The 20,766-nt window shown below is 37.6% G+C and overlaps 1 protein-coding gene across 3 annotated transcripts in view; it reads left to right on the forward strand.

Annotated features, from left to right (window-relative positions):
- Window positions 1-20,766, forward strand: part of LOC123538129 (MAGUK p55 subfamily member 7-like) — a 105,284-nt gene that overhangs the window by 29,832 nt on the left and 54,686 nt on the right. For all 3 annotated transcript variants that reach the window (XM_053529614.1, XM_053529612.1, XM_053529613.1), the window contains exons 3-7: window positions 6,650-6,768; window positions 8,284-8,361; window positions 14,969-15,049; window positions 19,221-19,358; window positions 19,887-19,968. In XM_053529614.1, coding sequence (XP_053385589.1) covers window positions 6,650-6,768; window positions 8,284-8,361; window positions 14,969-15,049; window positions 19,221-19,358; window positions 19,887-19,968 — 498 coding nt within the window. The remainder of the gene's footprint in view (window positions 1-6,649; window positions 6,769-8,283; window positions 8,362-14,968; window positions 15,050-19,220; window positions 19,359-19,886; window positions 19,969-20,766) is intronic.

The following is a 20,766-nucleotide window of genomic DNA, read 5'->3' on the forward strand; positions in this document are numbered from 1 at the left end:
CTTTTGTGATCGCGCTGCGTCCGTCGTTCGCCCATGAGTCCGTCCGTACACTTTTGCTTGTGACCACTCTAGAGGTCACATTTTTAATGGGATCTTTATGAAAGTTGGTCAGAATGTTCACCTTGATGATATCTAGGTCAAGTTTGAAACTGGGTCATATGCCATCAAAAACTAGGTCAGTAGGTCTAAAATTAGAAAAAGCCTGTGACCTCTCTAGAGGCCATATTTTTCACAAGATCTTCATGAAAGTTGGTCTGAATGTTCACCTTGATGATATCTAGGTCAAGTTCGAAACTGGGTCACGTGCCATCAAAAACTAGGTCACTAGGTCAAATAATAGAAAATCCTTGTGACCTCTCTGGAGGTCATACTTTTCATGGAATCTGCATGAAAATTGGTCAGAATGTTCATCTTGATGATGTGTAGGTCAAGTTTGAAACTGGGCCACATGCAGTCCAAAACTAGGTCAGTAGGTCAAATAATAGAAAAACCTTGTGACCTCTGTAGAGGCCGTATTTTTCATTGGAACTGCATGAAAATTGATCAGAATGTTCATCTTGATGATATCTAGGTCAAGTTTCAAACCGGGTCAACTGCGGTCAAAAACTAGATCAGTAGGTCAAATAATAGAAAATCATTGTGACCTCTCTAGAGGTCATATTTTTCATGGGATCTGCATGAAAGTTGGTCAGAATGTTTATCTTGATAATATTTAGGTCAGGTTTGAAACTGGGTCACGTTCGATCCAAAACTAGGTCAGTAGGTCAAATAATAGAAAAACCTTGTGACCTCTGTAGAGGCCATATTATTCATGGGATCTGCATGAAAATTGGTCAAAATGTTCATCTTGATGATATCTAGGTCAAATCCTAAATTGGATTAACTGCGGTCCAAAGCTAGGTCAGTAGGTCTAAAAATAGAAAATTCTTGTGACCTCCCTAGAGGCCATATTTTTCATGGGATCTTCATGAAAATTGGGCAGAATGTTCAGCTTAATGATATCTAGGTCAAATTTGAAACTGGGTTACGTGCGGTCCAAAACTAGGTCATTAGGTCAAATAATAGAAAAACCTTCTGACCTCTCTGGAGGTCATATTTTTCATGGGATCTGTATGAAAATTGGTCAGAATGTTCATCTTGATGATATGTAGGTCAAGTTTGAAACTGGGTTACGTGCGTTCAAAAACTACGTCAGTAGGTCAAATAATAGAAAAAACCTTGTGACCACTGTAGAGGCCATATTTTTCATGGGATCTGCATGAAAATTGGTCAGAATGTTCATCTTGATAATATCTAGATCAAGTTTGAAACTGGGTCACATGCGGTCAAAAACTAGGTCAGTAGGTCAAATAATAGAAAAACCTTGTGACCACTCTAGAGGCCATAGTTTTCATGGGATCTGTATGAAAGTTGGTCTGAACGTTCATCTTGGTGATATCTAGGTCAGTTTCGAAACTGGGTCAACTGCGGTCAAAAACTAGGTCACTAGGTCTCAACATAGAAAGACCTTTTGACCTCTCTAGAGGCCATATTTTTCAATGGATCTTCATGAAAATTAGTGAGAATGTTCACCTTTATGATATCTAGGTCAAGTTTGAAACTGGGTCACATTCGGTCAAAACTAGCTCAGTATGTCTAAAAATAGAAAAACCTTGTGACCTCTCTGGAGGCCATATTTTTCATGAGATCTTCATGAAAATTGGTGAGAATGTTCACCTTGATGATATCTAGGTCAAGTACTTAACTGGGTCACATGCCTTCAAAAACTAGGTTATTATGTCAAATAATAGAAAAACCTTGTGACCTCTATAGAGGCCATATTTTTCAATGGATCTTCATGAAAATTGGTCAGAATTTTTATCTTGATGATATTTAGGTCAAGTTCAGAAGTAGGTCACATGAGCTCAAAAACTAGGTCACTATGTCAAATAATAGAAAAAAACGACGTCATACTCAGTTCATGTGGGGGCAGGTGAGCGATTCAGGACCATCATGGTCCTCTTGTTGTAACTATACATATATAGTCTTGCAAGATTTCATCTATTCATATCGAATACTTTTTGAGCTAGGCGCGTCACAAAATTCCGATGGACAGACCCATGGACAGACGGACGGCAGGATGCACAATACCAAATCTATATGCCCCTCCACTCTGTTGTGGGGGCACAAAACCTGTGCGTTTTCATCTGTAAAAACAGATTAAAAGCATTAAATTTATCCATCCATACGAATTAAATTCATGTTCGTTGACACGAATGGATGAAAAGACAACTTCAATAAATATATTTCCGCTAGTTTCAGCGGGGTACCGACAATAAGAAACAAACAGATTTATCTTCAGATGGGTCGAAAAATGTAAGTTTTTATACGCTACGAGAACGCTAAGGGGTGGATTTTTCAGCCACAACTTACAAGGACATTTACGAAGTGTCGTAAATAATGAGGCTTCCAAGATAGAGGAAATATCTGCTACGAATACCTTACAAACCCTTTATGAACATCTTAGGACTTAAGGTAGCTTCAAGATAGTGGCCCCAGGCCCATAACTCTTGCAGAGAGAAATCCAAAACAAAATCCAGGTGCATAAATTCATAAATAATATTTTTATATAGTTTCGTGACTATTTTTAAGATATATGCAACACAAATTTTTAAGCACGTTGTGTGTATTTTTAGCTCACCTGTCACAAAGTGACAAGGTGAGCTTTTGTGATCGCGCGGTGTCCGTCGTCCGTCGTCCATCCGTGCGTCCGTGCGTCCGTAAACTTTTGCTTGTGACCACTCTAGAGGTCACATTTTTCATGGGATCTTTATGAAAGTTGGTCAGAATGTTCATCTTGATGATATCTAGGTCAAGTTCGAAACTGGGTCACGTGCCATCAAAAACTAGGTCAGTAGGTCTAAAAATAGAAAAACCTTGTGACCTCTCTAGAGGCCATATATTTCATAAGATCTTTATGAAAATTGGTCAGAATGTTCACCTTAATGATATCTAGGTCAGGTTCGAAACTGGGTTACGTGGGTTCAAAAACTAGGTCAGTAGGTCTAAAAATAGAAAAACCTTGTGACCTCTCTAGAGGCCATATTTTTCATGAGATCTTCATGAATATTGGTCAGAATGTTTACCTTGATAATATCTAGGTCAAGTTTGAAACTGGGTCACGTGGGGTCAAAAACTAGGTCATTAGGTCTAAAAATAGAAAAACCTTGTGACCTCTCTAGAGGCCATATTTCTCAATGGATCTTCATGAAAATTGGTGAGAATGTTCACCTTGATGTATCTAGGTCAGTTCGAAACTGGGTCATGTGGGTTAAAAACTAGGTCAGTAGATCTAAAAATAGAAAAACCTTGTGACCTCTCTAGAGGCCATATTTTTCATGAGATCTTCATGAATATTGGTCAGAATGTTCACCTTGATGATATCTAGGTTAGTTCGAAACTGGGTCATGTGGGTCAAAAACTAGGTCAGTAGATCTAAAAATAGAAAAACCTTGTGACCTCTCTAGAGGCCATATTTCTCAATGGATCTTCATGAAAATTGGTCAGAATGTTCACCTTGATGATATCTAGTTCAGGTTTGAAACTGGGTCACGTGCAGTCAAAAACTAGGTCAGTAGGTCTAAAAATAGGAAAACCTTGTGACCTCTCTAGAGGCGATATTTTTCAATGGATATTCATGAAAATTGGTCAGAGTGTTTACCTTGAAGATATATAGGTCAAGTTCAAAACTGGGTCACGTGGAGTTAAAAACTAGGTCAGTAGATCTAAAAATAGAAAAACCTTGTGACCTCTCTAGAGACCATATTTTTCATGAGATCTTCATGATTATTGGTGAGAATGTTCACCTTGATGATATCAAAGTCAAGTTCGAAACTGGGTCACGTGGGTTTAAATACTAGGTCAGTAGGTCTAAAAATAGAAAAAACCTTGTGACTTCTCTAGAGACCATATTTCTCAACGGATCTTCATGAAAATTGGTGAGAATGTTCAGCTTGATGATATCTAGGTCAGTTTTGTAACTGGGTCATGTGCGGTCAAAAACTAGGTCAGTAGGTCAAAAAATAGAAAAACCTTGTGACCTCTCTAGAGGCCATATTTTTCACGAGATCTTCATGAAAATTGGTGAGAATGTTTACCTTGATGATATCTAGGTCAGGTTTGTAACTGGGCCATTAGGTCAAATATTAGAAAAACCTTGTGACCTCTCTAGAGGCCATATTTTTCAATGGATCTTCATGAAAATTGGTCAGAATTTTTTATCTTGATGATATCTAGGTCACATGTGCTCAAAAACTAGGTCACTATGTCAAATAATAGAAATAATGACGTCATACTCAGTTCAACCTGGGTCATGTGGGGATAGGTGAGCGATTCAGGACCATCATGGTTCACTAAGTCAAGGACCATAACTCTGGAATGGCTGAGTGAAATCCCAAACAGTACACAAGGGGCACAGCATATTTTCAACTAAATGAAGGGCCATAACTCCGATCTAATAATGTTTCATAACCCAAGGTCCAATACTTCTTAGATACATGCGACTCAAACTTTGAGGACCTTTCTATGCATATTTTGACGAAATTAAGGACCGTAAGTCTGGTCTGGCTGTGTAAAATCCCAATCAAAACAGCAGGTGCACAATAGCACATGATGAATGACAATCGTGTGAGGTTTGAAACTTTTAAGGCCCTTTTTTATGCATATAGGGCCACAACTCTGGTTTGGCTGTGTGAAATCCGAATTAAACCATCAGGTGAATGATAATCCTGCGAGGTTTGATGACTCTGGGTCACATAGTTTTTTGAGATATATATACTGTAAAACTGAAATCGGAAAGTTTATTTAACTACTGGTGGAGTGTTTAAGATTTCTGACTTGAATCACTTGCCCCTCACTGACTTGGTTTCGAAACTTTCTTCATGTGAAGAGGTATTCAGCTGGCTTACATAAGGTTGTCGTTCTAACTATGTGAAGAGGTATTCAGCTGGCTTACATAAGGTTGTCGTTCTAACTATGTGAAGAGGTATTCAGCTGGCTTACATAAGGTTGGTCGTTCTAACTATGTGAAGAGGTATTCAGCTGGCTTACGTAAGGTTGTCGTTCTAACTATGTGAAGAGGTATTCAGCTGGCTTACGTAAGGTTGTCGTTCTAACTATGTGAAGAGGTATTCAGCTGGCTTACATAAGGTTGGTCGTTCAAACTATGTGAAGAGGTATTCAGCTGGCTTACATAAGGTTGGTCGTTCTAACTATTTGAAGAGGTATTCAGCTGGCTTACATAAGGTTGGTCGTTCTAACTATGTGAAGAGGTATTCAGCTGGCTTACATAAGGTTGTCGTTCTAACTATGTGAAGAGGTATTCAGCTGGCTTACATAAGGTTGGTCGTTCTAACTATGTGAAGAGGTATTCAGCTGGCTTACATAAGGTTGGTCGTTCTAACTATGTGAAGAGGTATTCAGCTGGCTTACATAAGGTTGGTCGTTCTAACTATGTGAAGAGGTATTCAGCTTGCTTACATAAGGTTGGTCGTTCTAACAATGTGACTGCCCATGCATGCCTTCCTCCACCAACAAAAGCTGGAAAAGTCAGACACCATATAACCTAAATTATGTCACCCACGCATGCCTTCCTCCACCATCAAAAGCTGGAAAAGTCAGACACCATATAACCTAAATTATGTCGCCCACGCATACCTTCCTCCGTCATCAAAAGCTGGAAAAGTCAGCATATTACCTAAATCATGTCAGTGTGACTCTACACCCAAAGAAATAAAACCTTAATCAATCAGAATGTTCTTGTTTTTTTGGTATGGAAATATGAGTTCATGATGAAACAGTTGATCAATGATTGTTCTACAATGCGTTTGATTACACTGAAAAGTCATATTTCATAGATTGCAAGAGTGACTTTCAGCATATGTTTTAACCCTTACCCTGCTAAATTTCTAAAATGAACTTGTCCATCCTTCAATTTGGACAGTACCATTAACTGTTAAAAGGGGTGCTTACCAAAAAGATATTGACTGAATAGCGAACAGTGCAGATCATGATCAGACTGCACAGATATGCAGGCTGATCATGATTCTACACTGGTTGCAAAGGCAGAATAAATCGTGTCCAGCATTGTAAGCATTTGTACGAATGTCATCATGAAGTTCATTTAATTTGACTCTAATAGAATTCCGCTTTTTAAAAACTAGTGTGAATGAGGGGTGTTGCAAATTTCATTACCTCTCAATAACATACTCAATCAAACCGAGTGTAATGCAGATTGGGGTACTCATTATGGGAAACAACTTGACATTGAAAAAAAGAAAAGTAGAAGTGTGTGGGGTGGGGGTATTAGAATTACTTAAAAACAATATAATCCAGCTCACGTCCTAAAATTGCTTCAACAGACAATGTTTATTGCAGATAAGTTATTAAATGTTTTACACAACAATCATGAGCTTACTTGAGATGTTCATACGAACGTTCCTATGTCATCACATGTTTGGAAAGAACGGAAATGCTGAAATTTTCCAAAATGCAGAAAGTAGATGAATGCCTTTAGAAAGACTTTGAATTAACTTCTAGTTTCACCTTTAAAAGCATCATGCTTAGACAGCTAACAGTTGGGTAACTGCAATTGATTACAATGATGTTACAGATGCCAACAAGATAGTGAGCAGTCTTCCTGTTCTACACTCCGAATACAGTGCTCCAGACGAACATATTGCCTTCCTCAGGAGGTTCTTCAGGGCGCACGACACACAGACACTCATGAAGGTAATAAACACATTGCCATTGTTTCATACCATTTATACAATAACTGAAGTAACAAGAAGGCTTCAAGTAGACACAGTGTAATGATTAAAGATTTGTTAAAATACAAAATAGATGTTATTTTGCAAAACAGTTAGTTTTCCTCATGATCTAAGTCATTGTAACTCAATTACGTTATGTTAAAAAGTCAATCCGGCCTTGCACCAAACCAGACAGAAAATGTCATTGTATACAATGGAAACCAAAACGGGAAAATATACTAGTCTGTTTCAGTCACACATTTCTCACCTAAAATGCACTGTTATGGATACTTTTCATATTGAACAATCTTCCATCATGTACCGTGCGCACATGTAAGCGAAACGTGAATGAACAACAGATACAGAATGTGCAATATTCGCAGTTATACACCACACAGTTATGGCGAAAAAATATTTCACTCAAAAATTCTAACTCTAAAAGTGATTAGTGGTACAAACAGAAACTTATTGACATAAGATTTTTGCAAGATATTCTTATAAATAACCAAAAATGTGTTGAGGGTAGCAAACTGTTGTAATGCTATTGAAATAAAGCAGAAAATTTACATTCTTCTTGCATTTTTACCAATATCAAACTTTTACTTACACCCACTTTATCATTTTTCTGTGTCATATTCTTTGCAAAACTTTTGCAGAAATGAACATGTTGAAAAATTTCACCCAACCTTTGGGCAAGTAGCTTTAACAATCGAAATTACTAAAGGTAGTAGATAGCGAAATTTTGGTGTCCCACAAACCAACCGAAGGTTGTCTCCCTTAGATTCAGGAAACATCACATGTTTTCTTGAAATCTGCCAGTTGTAAAATCCCTAGCTGAAAGTGGGATGTCTGTCCACGAAAATAAGTCAGTTTTCCAAAACTATGATGGTTTCCATAAAGGGAAATTGGGCCTTAACCTTATAATGTTATAGATAGAGTTTATTAAGTAAATTCTTTGTGAAATAGAAACTGATAGGGAGTGACCGACTGAAGTTTCTTTTTTCTCGAAGAATTCTCTTCATGGACTCTATCTGACATAGTGTGAAATCTACGTTTGACCAATCAGAATTGCAGAGTCAGTCATGGCGACGCTCTTCAGCATGTACAGCTGTTTTCGAAAGTTACTGCTACAGTCACATTGGTCTTCAGGAATACTGTCAGTTATTTCGGAGGTCATAGATTGTAAAAAAAATGATGACCTTAGGCCATCCTGAGGCCTTGCAGCGAGCGGGGTCATAAGATGTTACAAAGTGCTTTTTGTATAAATTTCTTTTGGCAGAATTGACATCACTGGTGGTAGAAAGGGGTGGGGTGTAGATGGTTGTCTCTGTGCGAAATGTTTAATAAGTTAAAATAAGTCAGTTGTATTTTTATTTTGTAATAATTAACAAATTTTGAAATAATTGATGAAAATATGCAAGTTTTAAAACTGTGACATTCTTTACAATAAAAAGCACAGACAAATGGTTCAGGTTCACAAAAAAAATTTTCATTTCAGATTTTTAGAAAACTATACATGGTTGAATGCAGGCGACTGAGTCCTTTGACAAGAGCTGTTGTTTCCATTGCGGCAACGGTAAGTTATTTTAATGTTCTGGAGAGAAACTTCGTGTCATGTTTTTTCAGTTTTGAACAGCTGTAAAAGGGAGGGAATCTATGAAACTTAATTATGTTGAAAGAATTTCGGCCGTGTTTGCCGACGAAAAATATTTTCCAAGACTGTTAGCAGACCATGTCTATTGCATGTTTTTTCTCCTGGTCGTGATTGGCCATGAACCAGTTCCATAGGCATTTGGATGTGTAGAATGCATAAAACAACTTTGATTCAATCTACATACATTTTCGTGTCAATAGATAAATTACCTGGACGCAGAAAGTGTGTAGGACATTAAACACCTGCATAGACACGGTGTGCCAGTTTTGGTATGTAGGACAAATAACTTGGCCCAATTTCACGAAAAAACTTAAGCAATTGCTTAGCTAAGTCTGTTATTTCAAATGCTTGTTTTTGCCCTTTATGCGTCTTCAATTTTGACTTTTTAGCTCACCTGAGCCAAAGGCTCATGGTGAGCTTTTGTGACCGCTCAATGCCCGTCGTCTGTCCGTCAACATTTTCTAAAAAAATCTTCATCTTGAAAACCACTAGGCAGAATTATACCAAACTTCACAGGAGTGATCTTTGGATGGCTCCCTTTCAAAATTGTTCAAAAAATTGAATTCCATGCAGAACTCTGGTTGCAATGGCTACAGAAAGGAAAAACTTTAAAAATCTTCTTGTCCAAAATCGCAAGGCATAGAGCCTTGGTATTTAGCATGTGACATCATCTAATGGTCCTCTATGAAGATTGTTCAAATTGTGCCCCTGGGGTGAAAAGAGGCCCCGCCCCGGGGGTCACAAGTTTTACATAGACTTATATAGAAAAAAACTTTAAAAATCTTCTTGTCTAAAACCACAAGACCTAGGCCTTTGATATTTGGTATGTAGCATTGCCTTGTGGTCCTCTACCAAAATTATTCAAATTATAACCCTGAGGTGAAAAGAGGCCCTGTCCTGGGGGTCTCAAGTTTTACATAGACTTACATAGGAAAAAAACTTTAAAAATCTTCTTGCCTGAAACTGCAAGGCCTAGGTTTTGATATTTGGTATGTTGCATTGTCTTGTGGTCCTCTACCAAAATTGTTCAAATTGTGCCCCCGGGATGAAAAGAGGCCCTGCGCTGGGGGTCCCAAATTTAACATAGACTTATATAGGGAAAGAAAATCTTCTTGTCTGAAAGTTCAAGGCCTAGGCCTTTGATATTTAGTATGTAGCATTGCCTAGTGGATCTCTAACAAGAATGTTCAAATTATGTCCCTGGGGTGGAAAGAGGCCCTGCCCTGGGGGTCCCAAATTTTACATATACTTATATAAGGGGAAAAAAATCTTCTTGTCTGAAAGTTCAAGGCCTAGGCCTTTAATTGATATTTAGTATGTAGCATTGCCTAGTGGATCTCTAACAAGATTGTTCAAATTATGCCCCTGGGGTGAAAAGAGGCCCTGGGGGTCACTTGTTATATGAGTTATATAGGAATAAATACTTAAAAAATTATCAGATCATATTTACTAGACTGTAATTATGATTACCTCCTGACTGTGGCCTTGACCTACTGACTGTGACCTTGACCTACTGACTGTGGCCTTGACCTACTGACTGTGACCTTGACCTACTGACCTGCTGTCTTGTTATTTTAAGATACAGCCTTGAAATTTGGATGACATGTACAGTTTTGCACACTGATCTTAAAACTGACTTTCAGTGACCATGAATGTGACCTACTGACCTACTTTCTAATATTTAGCATCAGTTTGCCATTTTAAACATGCGGCTCATATTACTCAGGTGAGCGATTCAGGGTCATCATGACCCTCTTGTCATCTATATCAGAACCGTATACATGACTATTTCATGGATCAAAGCACAACAATTCTGAATTTACCAGAAAACGAAGTATAGAAGTAAGACATATACTTAAGCAAACGTTATATTATGCTTAAACAGAAATATCATATTTGCATGACTGAAATAAGTACTGCAGACAAATACTACTAACCATTGTATAATTTAGCTATAAATAAAATTAAGCAAAAACTAAAGACAAAAGCTGGGAGATAATTTGATAAATATCAGAGATAGAGTTTCTTGTGTATCTTCTCATTGCTATAAGGGCAATATATTGTGATATGTAAATAATTCTAAGGCCATAAGGGAGTCAGTGGTGCAGTGGTTAGCAGGTAGCACTACAATGCCAGTGGTCCGGGTTCAATTCCCGGTTGCGGCTGATGATCCGGACTTGTGTTCAGTGCAGTACTTAAATTGGTACTGTTTCCAGTAGTACTGGCCTAGACTGTCAGTGCTGGGGAGGTAAATATGACGCCTGCTGTGTGCTCTGCTGGAAATAAGTTGTTTCATCCGTTCCAGGTGGGGACTTCCGTCGACTACCTACGTTAAACAAGAAACTTTACTTAACTTTACTTTACTTTTAACTCAATAGCTTAACAATGTACATGTTCATCTTGACAATAGTTCCCATAACAGTAAGTACATGTGCTCGAAAAATGTTAGTAAAAAGTATAGTATATGTATATCCTGACAGCAAGAGCAGGTTCGCATCATTGTCCCTTGAAAATTTTGAAAACTATCCGGACATGTGTTTTATTAGTATCGGCATTTTGTAAAATTTCAAAATGCAGTGACTCCTAAACCAGCCATAATGACATATATACCCTGACAATACATGCAAGTTCACTTCCTGCTGATACATTTTGGAGATGGCACGTTCATATTTTGACTGCATGTACAAGTTTACTTCATACACATCTTTGCTGAGTGCCAAGCAAGGGAGCTACCAGTACCATTTTTCACAGTATTTTTATATGCCCATTTAAAAAACGGGACATATTATGGGAACGCCCCTGGTGGGCGGGCGGCGTCCACTGACTTTGTCCAGAGCATATCTTCTTCATGCATAGAGGGATTTTGATGTATCTTGGCACAATTGTTCACATCATGAGACAGAGTGTCATGCACAAGAACCAGGTCCCTAGGTCTAAGGTCAAGGTCAGACTTAGAGATAAAAGGATACAAGAATGAAAACTTTGTCGGGAGCATTTCTTCTTCATGCATGGAGGGATTTTGATGTTACTTGGCACAAATGTTCACAACCATGGGACGGAGTGTCAGGCGTAAGAACCAGGTCCCTATGTCTAAGGTCATGGTCACACTTATTGGCCAAAGGTCAGATACAACAATGACTTTGTCCAGAGTATTTCTTCTTCATGTATGGAGAAATTTTGATATAACTTGGCACAATTGTACACCATCATGGGACAGAGTTTCATGCGCAAGAACTAGGTCCATAGTTTAGAATTACTTCCCTTTGTTGTTACTATAAATAGCTTATATTGTAACTTTTTTATTACTGGTTGTAGGGAAAAATCAAGACCACTTTTCTGTAGTACAACATGCAGTAGTACATAAATAACTTATATTGTAACTTTTTTATAATTGACCATAGGGAAAAACCAAGATCACTTTTCTGTAATATAACATAGATGTTTCTTTCAAATTTTAGGTATCTTTTAAGGTATCTCTACCTGGTAAGGAGTTTTTTGCGGACATAGAAAAACAAAAAAATTACAATAATTACTACACCACCACCGAGTATGCTATTACATTGCTTGGTTGCACTCTGTTTCAAAGGGATCTTTTCTGACAGATTTCATTTTGTGTTGACTAAGATTGTTGTTATCCATCATTTTTGTTTGAATTGGGTATTGGCTGTACTGAATACTGTATTCTAAAACATGTTACCCATGATTTTTACTTTAACTGGGTATCCATGCATTTCAGTGCCGGGGAATAATTTATAATGTTTATGTTTAAAAAAATAAACAAACAAACAATCCTTGATCACTACTTGTATTTGTTGAACTATTCATTATGTTATGCAAAGTTTTTGAGCAGCCACGTTTACTGACTTGTCTATCCACTTAAAAGTTGTTTTTTTATTGACATGATTGCCGAAATGCGCAAATTTCTTGTCAACGTTCTTACTTGTTGCAAATAATTCATCTGTATAATGTCATTCAAAATACTTCTCACATCCAAAGCTTAATGCTCGCCATAGTTCATAGAGATGCTTTGTTTTATTTCTAGATAAGTTATTTGGGTACTGATTTACATGCCTCAGAATGAGAGTTGGGTAGTTTTGTTTTGCATATGAGTTCTTATATGCTAAGCCGCTTTTAAAGAAAATTCTATTGCTTATTTTGCAAAAAAAAATAAAAATAATGATTGGGTATACAGGGCCAGTCCCGGCCAATAACTGGCTATAGCCAAAAAAAGAAAAGGCTTTTAAAATCATACAAAAATATGTTTAGAATTGCAAAATGGACCATCAAATGTGCCTATATATGAATTCGTACATGACTTATGTAAGAAGTCTCCCTGTACTTGGATTCAGTGTTGTGATATTTTCTGGTTCTTTGGGATCATGGAGATCATTCAGTTGAGTTCCGCTTAAGTTGGTGCTGGGGGAGGGGGCATGAGAGATGTTGCATATTTCATTACCTCTCATAAACAGACTCAGTCAAACGGAGTCTGTTATTATTCTGCTTGGTTGCATTCTTTGCTCCAAAAGGATCTTTTTTGCAGATTTGATGACCCTTACAGAAGCAAGCCTCTGTGGCGTACATGCTGCGTATTTGCTGTGTATATGCCGCGAACACAGTAGTACGCCAGAGGAGTACATTTTACATATACCGCATGCCGCGTACATGCCACGTACTATTTCGATGAGTACACAGAATGTACGCAGGAGGTCACTAGTACACTTCAAGTACGCAGCACAGACTCTGAAAATTTAAGGAGTACACTGCATGTACGCAGGAGGGACTTGTACAAGAAAATAGTACACTGCATGTACACCGCAGATACTTTGAAATTTGTGCAGTACACTTCATATATGCGGGAAAGACTTGTACAATTTCTTTTGGCATTTATACTTAGTTGTTTTTTTTTATAAGTTAAAGTCTGAAGTAAACTTCATATATGCAGGAGGGACTTGTTCATTTTCTTTTGGTGTTTATACTTTGAATTTTTTTAGGTAAAAGTCTGAAGTACACTTCATGCAGGAAGGATTTGTACATTTTTTTTTTGTTTTGGAAGCAAGAACTTGATTTCTGAGTAACTTTTATCTTAATAGCATAGAATAGTTCAGATTACCGGTATTCTGAACAATGAAAATTTGCCAAACTATTTGCAATGTTCATTTGTGAAGCTTACATCTTAGTGATTTCTGAGCTGCACCTTTGCATGCAGTGTAAAAATATATTCTTTTTCATTTTGAATTAATCCTGGAGCTTTCTAACTTGGATAATTGAAAAGCCTTATTTGAACTTCGTTGCATTACATTTTGTAATACATGAAATAATTACCAAGATAATGCCTCAACAGTGCCTGAATGAGAAGAATTAATATCTCTCCCTGTTATTTGAATACTCTTAAGCAAAACACCATTCTATCATGTTTTATAAAAGCTTTAATGCTCATTATGTTAACTCATTAAGGCCTCACCAAATTAAAAAGTTGTTCATCGGATTTGCCGCTTGTATATTTTCAGAACGTTTTTGGCTAATTGCGTTCGCCCCATTGGAGAAAATCAATCCAAAATTTTTTGGTGCGCTACTTTTTACGGACGTAAAAGTGTATAAATGCTTATATAATTCCAGCCCTAGATTGTTCTCAGATGGATTTTAATCAAAATAAATACATACTACGCACACATGGTCTATAATAAATCATAACATTTATATTTAGTTGCATAAAAGTTGTTTCCCCTTGATGCAGTTACGCCATTTTCTTCAAATGTTTACCAAATTACATGCTACAAAAATTGATTTATTTCATTGAAAAGTGGATGAAGAAAGCGTACTAATTTATTTGATAGCATCAATCTACATTATTTTGATAAGGGTAAATACTTATTGATGCATGTCACTTATCTTTTTTCTGTTTTTTTCTGTCCAAATGATCGGCATTTGCATACGAAAGTTGGTGGGGTAAGGAATTTACATTATCACAGCAGTTTCGCCACAAGAGTACACAGCATGTATGCAGCAGGAGTACACAGCATGTACGCCGCAGGACTCAGGCCAGGAGTACACAGCATGTACGCCGCAGGACTCTGGCCAGGAGTACACAGCATGTACGCCGCAGGCTCATTTGCATGTGAAAAGTGTATGTGTCGCGTACATGCTGCGTACTATTTCCCGCATACTAAATTCCTCCAGTGTACATCCTGTGTACTATGTAGTCCACAGCATGTACGCAGCAAGTAGTACGCGCCAGAGCTCATTTGCATGTCAAAAGTGTACTACAAACGTACTATCGGTGTATGTGCGGTGTATATCCTGCGTACTATTTAAAGCCCTTGATTTCAGTACACATCATGTACGTATCATATACGCTGTATGTACGCAGCAGGCCTTTTTCTTCTGTAAGGGGATATATACATTCACCTTTTTTCATTAAAATTATTTTGGTTGTAATGAAATATTTACTGAAATATATACAAATGTTTTATATATAGACTAAAATAATACTTCTCTCAAAGTGATGAAAACAATTTCTTTATTGTTACAGGTGTACGGAAATATACGAGGATGTGGACACAATATTCTTGTCACAGAGTTACTGCAGATTCTTTCAAAACCAAACTTTCAGGTAACTGGTCTCCAAGCAGTTAGCTTCTCCCCTGTATGAAGTGCAGTGTAAAGAATACATGATAAGAAATTTATTGAATATTGGTAATGATTCCATGAAATTAGACGTGATACTGGGGCAGTGTCTGTTAATGAGGTAGTGATGTAAGGCCACACATGATACTATGACAGTTACGTGAGATCACACAATACTATGGCAGTTACATGAAATCACACATGTTAGTGAGGCAGTTATGTAAGGTCACACATGATACTATGGCAGTTACGCAAGATCACACAATACTATGGCAGTTACATGAGATCACACATGTTAGTGAGGCAGTTACGTAAGGGAACACATGATACTATGGCAGTTATGTGAGATCACACGTAATACTATGGCAATTACGCGAGGTCACACATGTTAATGAGGCAGTGGTGTAAGGTCATACATGATGCTATGGCAGTTATGAGATAATGCTATGGCAGTTACGCGAGGTCACGCACGTTAATGAGGCAGTGACTTAAGGTCACACATGAAACTATGGTAGTTACAAGAGATCACACATAGTACTAATTGGCAGTTACACGAGGTCACACATGTTAATGAGGCAGTGACGTAAGGTCACACATGATACTATGTCAGTTACGTGAGATCACACATAATACTGTGGCAGTTACGTGAGATCACACATGTTAATGGGACAGTGACGTAAGGTCACACACGGTACTATTGCAGTTACGTGAGATCACACATAATACTATGGCAGTTATGTGAGATCACACATGTTAATGAGGCAGTGACGTAAGGTCACACATGATGCTATGTCAGTAAAGTGAGATCACACATAATACTGTGGCAGTTAAGCAAGGTCACACATGTTAATGAGACAGTGACGTAAGGTCACCCATGATACTATGGCAGTTACGTGAAAACACACATAATACTGTGGCAGTTACGTCAGGTCACACATAATACTACGGCAGTTACACACGATCACACATGTGAATGAGACAGTGACATAAGGTCACACATAATACTATGGCAGTTACGTTATGTCACACATGTTAATGAGGCAGTGGCTTAAGGTCACACGTAATACTATGGTAGTTACGAGAGATCACACATAGTACTATGGTAGTTACGAGAGATCACACATAGTACTATGACATTTACGCAATATCACATATGTTAATGAGGCAGTGACGTAAGGTCACACATGATACTATGGCAGTTACGTGAGATCACACATGATACTATGGCAGTTACACAAGGTCACAAATGTTAATGAGGCAGTGACGTAAGGTTACACATAATACTATAGCAGTTACGTGAGATCACACATAATACTATTGCACTTACGTGATATCACACATGTTAATGAGACAGTGACATAAGGTCACTCATGATACTATGTCAGTTACGTGAGATCACACATAATACTGTAAACCTAGAATTGTTTTTGCGCTTTTTAAATTAGCGCCTTTTGCCAGTACTATATTTCCGTGAAATTAAAAAGCTGCGAAAAACTCTAATCTAACAAAAACGCGAAAGATTTAAGCTTCAGCTTAAATAGATGGCTTTAAAATGGTTCTGTGCTTACACATATCTGGATATTAATAATTGATATTCTAGTACCAAAATTGTATTACATGAGTGCACAAATCCATATTATTTCAATTGATCGACAAGTTACTTATTTATGAAGCAACAGCATTTTCAATATCGATCCGTCAGGCAAATAGGGGATAAAAACAAAAGCAATATTCATCTGTCGAACGACATATACATGTAATTTACAGTCGGCAGCCAATACGATATATTATTTGAAAGTAAAATAGTGTGTCTATTTCTGCTAAGTGTGGATTAATCGCCTATTTAAATGGCAAACAAATGAAAGTGTAATAACAGCAATTTACTGACTGTCAATAATTTGGGGTGTGAATAACCGTTGATATGGATGAAAAGGATTAGGGTTCATTTATAACTTAAGGGTACAATAAAACTGAACGTTTTCGAGACTACTATAAATGCAACTATGCAGTGATACTTACCCTATTACACTAATTATGTTCACTTGCGACTTCATTTTCGCGGGATTTGCGACGGATATGATTCCGTGAATATTTGTATCCGCGAAAATGTCCACGTTTTGAAAAATGCGAAATATAGTATCCGCGAACATTTCTAGGTTTACAGTACTGTGGCAGTTACGTGAGATCACACATGTTAATGAGACAGTGACATAAGGTCACACATGATACTATTGCAGTTACGTGAGATCACACATAATACTATGGCAGTTATGTGAGATCACTCATGTTAATGAGGCAGTGACGTAAGGTCACACATGATACTATGGCAGTAAAGTGAGATCACACATACTGTGGTAGTTATGCAAGGTCACACATGTTAATAAGACAGTGACATAAGGTCACCCATGATGCTATGGCAGTTATGTGAGATCATTCATAATACTATGGCAGTTATACGAGATCACACATGTTAATAAGGCAGTGACGTAAGGTCACCCATGATGCTATGGCAGTTACGTGAGATCACTCATAATACTATGGCAGTTATACGAGATCACACAATCATGTTAATGAGACAATGACGTAAGGTCACACATGATACAATTTGCAGTTACATGAGATAACACATAATACTATGACAGCTGAAGCATGTGAGATCACACATTTTAATGAGGCAGTTATGCTAGGTCACACATGACACTGAAGCATGTGAGATCACACATGGCACTGAAGCAAGTGAGATCACACATGACAATGAGGCAGTTATGCTAGGTCACACATGACAGTAAGGCAGTTACGCTAGGTCACACATGACAATGAGGCAGTTACCCTAGGTCACTCATGACACTTAAGCATGTGAGATCACACATGACACTGAAGCAGTTACACTAGGTCACACATGACAATGAGACAATTACACTAGGTCACACATGACAATGAGGCAGTTACTCTAGGTCACACATGACACTTAAGCATGTGAGATCACACATGATACTGAAGCACATGAGATTACACATGGTATTGCAGTCACGCAAAATTTTCTCTGCACAACTTGTGCATATTTCTCGATACAAATCTAATAACCTATAATTACATGCAAACAAACACTTTGCTGAAAGTGTAATACCTGTTGTTGATCTCTGATATTTGTCTTAACCACCAAAATTTTAAAATGCCACTCTTAATAACGCAGGATCAAACACACAAGCTTCAGAGTCACATAAATAGGTTATTAGATTTGCAACATGAAATATGCACAAGTTCTGCAGCAGAAATACCCGACTAAGGAGAGTAATACATGTATTATTTCGCGACAGAACAAGTGCATATTTTTCGATACAAAACTAAAAGTCTAAATGACATACACATATTACATCTATAATTATTATATGAATGAGACAAAGTTGCTTTTAGCCTGAGTAAAACTGAAAATATCGTCGTTAAAGAACATCTAAACCTGATGACACTCATGAACCTGGCGTCATAAATGACGTTATGCACCCAGTATGAAATTTGAACGTCAGTATGGAAAAATATTGATGTTTAAGGTTCCAGCTTAACTTAACAGAGTTTATGATTGAGTATGTAATGATTACAAATATTTTCTATAGTGCATGCAGACCTTTGACCTCAAATGAGTCTGTTGTATGTTGTTCAATACCTGACAGACTGTATTGCCCATTGTAGTGTTCACATTATTAAATTACGTGGGATTTTAGCTAAGATTCTTACCCAAAACATTTTGTCTCTGTCTATTTGGTTGACATCATGTATCCTTGTACTTCCTGGTGTTTTCTTTCAGCTCAAATGTCTCCAGTTCTACGGCATGACGCATATGAAGATTTTGCTGTTTTCTTTTTTCTTTTATAGTCATATCGGAGCTGAGCTGAGTTGAAAAAGTTTCTCTGACACCATTTATTGCTGCAGGTTAATGGCTGACTTGATTAGTTTCCTGATATCTTCTGCAAGCTTGAATAATGTTTTGGCGATAAAAGACTTGACATCTTTTTAGGCCTTTGTGTATTTGTTTTTTTTTTATTTAAAAAGCATATCGGAGCTTACTACTGAGTTGAAAAAGTTTCTCTGACACCATCTGTTGCTGTAGGTTAAGGGCTAACTTCATAAGTTTCTGAAATATACATATAATATCATTTTAGGCTCTACTTTACTGCCATGACAAAATAGCATCACGTGACTTTAGTCCTCAGTTGAGCGAGGATTTTGGCGTGCAAAATGGAGATGACCAAACGGAACATGTTACTGTGATACAATTCATAAAAACCAGTGAACCTCTTGTAAGTTATATTATGTAAAATGTATCCATTTGTTTCTCTATATGTAACTTTATGCTGAATATTATTTAGTACTTTGCCATTGGGCTAATATAACATATAACAAGCTTAGCTTTGTAAAAAAAGCTAGTTTGCGGCCCGTTGTCGATTTAATTTCGTGAAAATAGTTACTGTAAGATGTTCTATCCACATAATGCTGAGGATATTAAGATAATAACTAGTACCATTTTTCACATCCTTAGTACGTGACTGGGGATCAAATCCGCGACCTTCCGCACCAGAGGCGGATGCTCTACCATTTGACAAGATTACTTCACTGAATATGGAATTATGTGCCATGATAGCTTAGTGGTAGAGCTTTGCTTCCAGATTGAGAGCTCCAGAGTTTGAGCCCAACCGGAGAGAGAGAGACAGAGAGACAAAAAGACAGAGACATAGAGGTCACAGTTGGGCAGAGTAGGTGGTCCAGCAAAGGGACTTTATTCCTGAAAGACAGATCTTCAGATAACGATATTTTTACTCTGCCTTCAGGGTGCCACATTGCAGTACAACGACGAGACGGGTACTTTACAGATAGCAAGAATTATGATTGGTGGAGCGGCAGATAGAAGTGGTATGTAAAAATGCTACAGATAGAAGCGATACGTAAAAATGCTAGAGAAATATTTTCCAACGCTCACCAAAAGATGAACTTGACTGAGATAGTGTATTTCATTTTAAGAACAAAATTACTACTCCCACACGATAATGGAAACGAAAGTATGTTTATATTATTGTTTGATTGTTATGGTTCTCATGCATCGTTGAAGGTTGTCAATGATAGAGGTTAAGTGCATACTGTAATGTTATACAAAAATATGTTCTGTATTGAAATGTTTTAATGAAGAAAAACCACTTGAAAGAAAATAGAACTTCAAGTTACTGTCAAGGTCATATCTCAGTAACTACTTGATGTTTTGGATTTAAACATTATACGAGCCTTGACAGTAATCAGTTCGGTGAAAACAAGGCAGTCTGAAGACAGCTATATCCCCCGCCGCTGTTATGGATAGTGAAAGGGTTGATGGTATTTGGTGGAAGCATTGACGTTGTTGAGTATATTTTATAGTCCATGCTCGACGACATCAGTGAATTTGTTCCAAGCGATATGCAGCAAAGTCATTCAAATCCTTCAAGGGGTTTACGAGATGCAGAGCGGACACAAAAGAGAAGGCTCAAACCTTAGACCTTGAATGCGACCTTGACCTTGAGTCAACATGGCTGACTTATGAGTTTTACACATCGTCTTGATGAGGTGATCATTTGACCCAAGTTTCATAAAACTCTTTAAGGGGTTTAGGAGATACAGAGCGGACACAAAATGGAAAGCTCAAACCTTTGACCTTGAGTGCGACCTTGACCTTGAGCCGAC

The sequence above is a fragment of the Mercenaria mercenaria genome, chromosome 18 (assembly GCF_021730395.1).
Source record: "Mercenaria mercenaria strain notata chromosome 18, MADL_Memer_1, whole genome shotgun sequence".
Classification (NCBI taxonomy): Eukaryota; Metazoa; Mollusca; class Bivalvia; order Venerida; family Veneridae; genus Mercenaria; species Mercenaria mercenaria.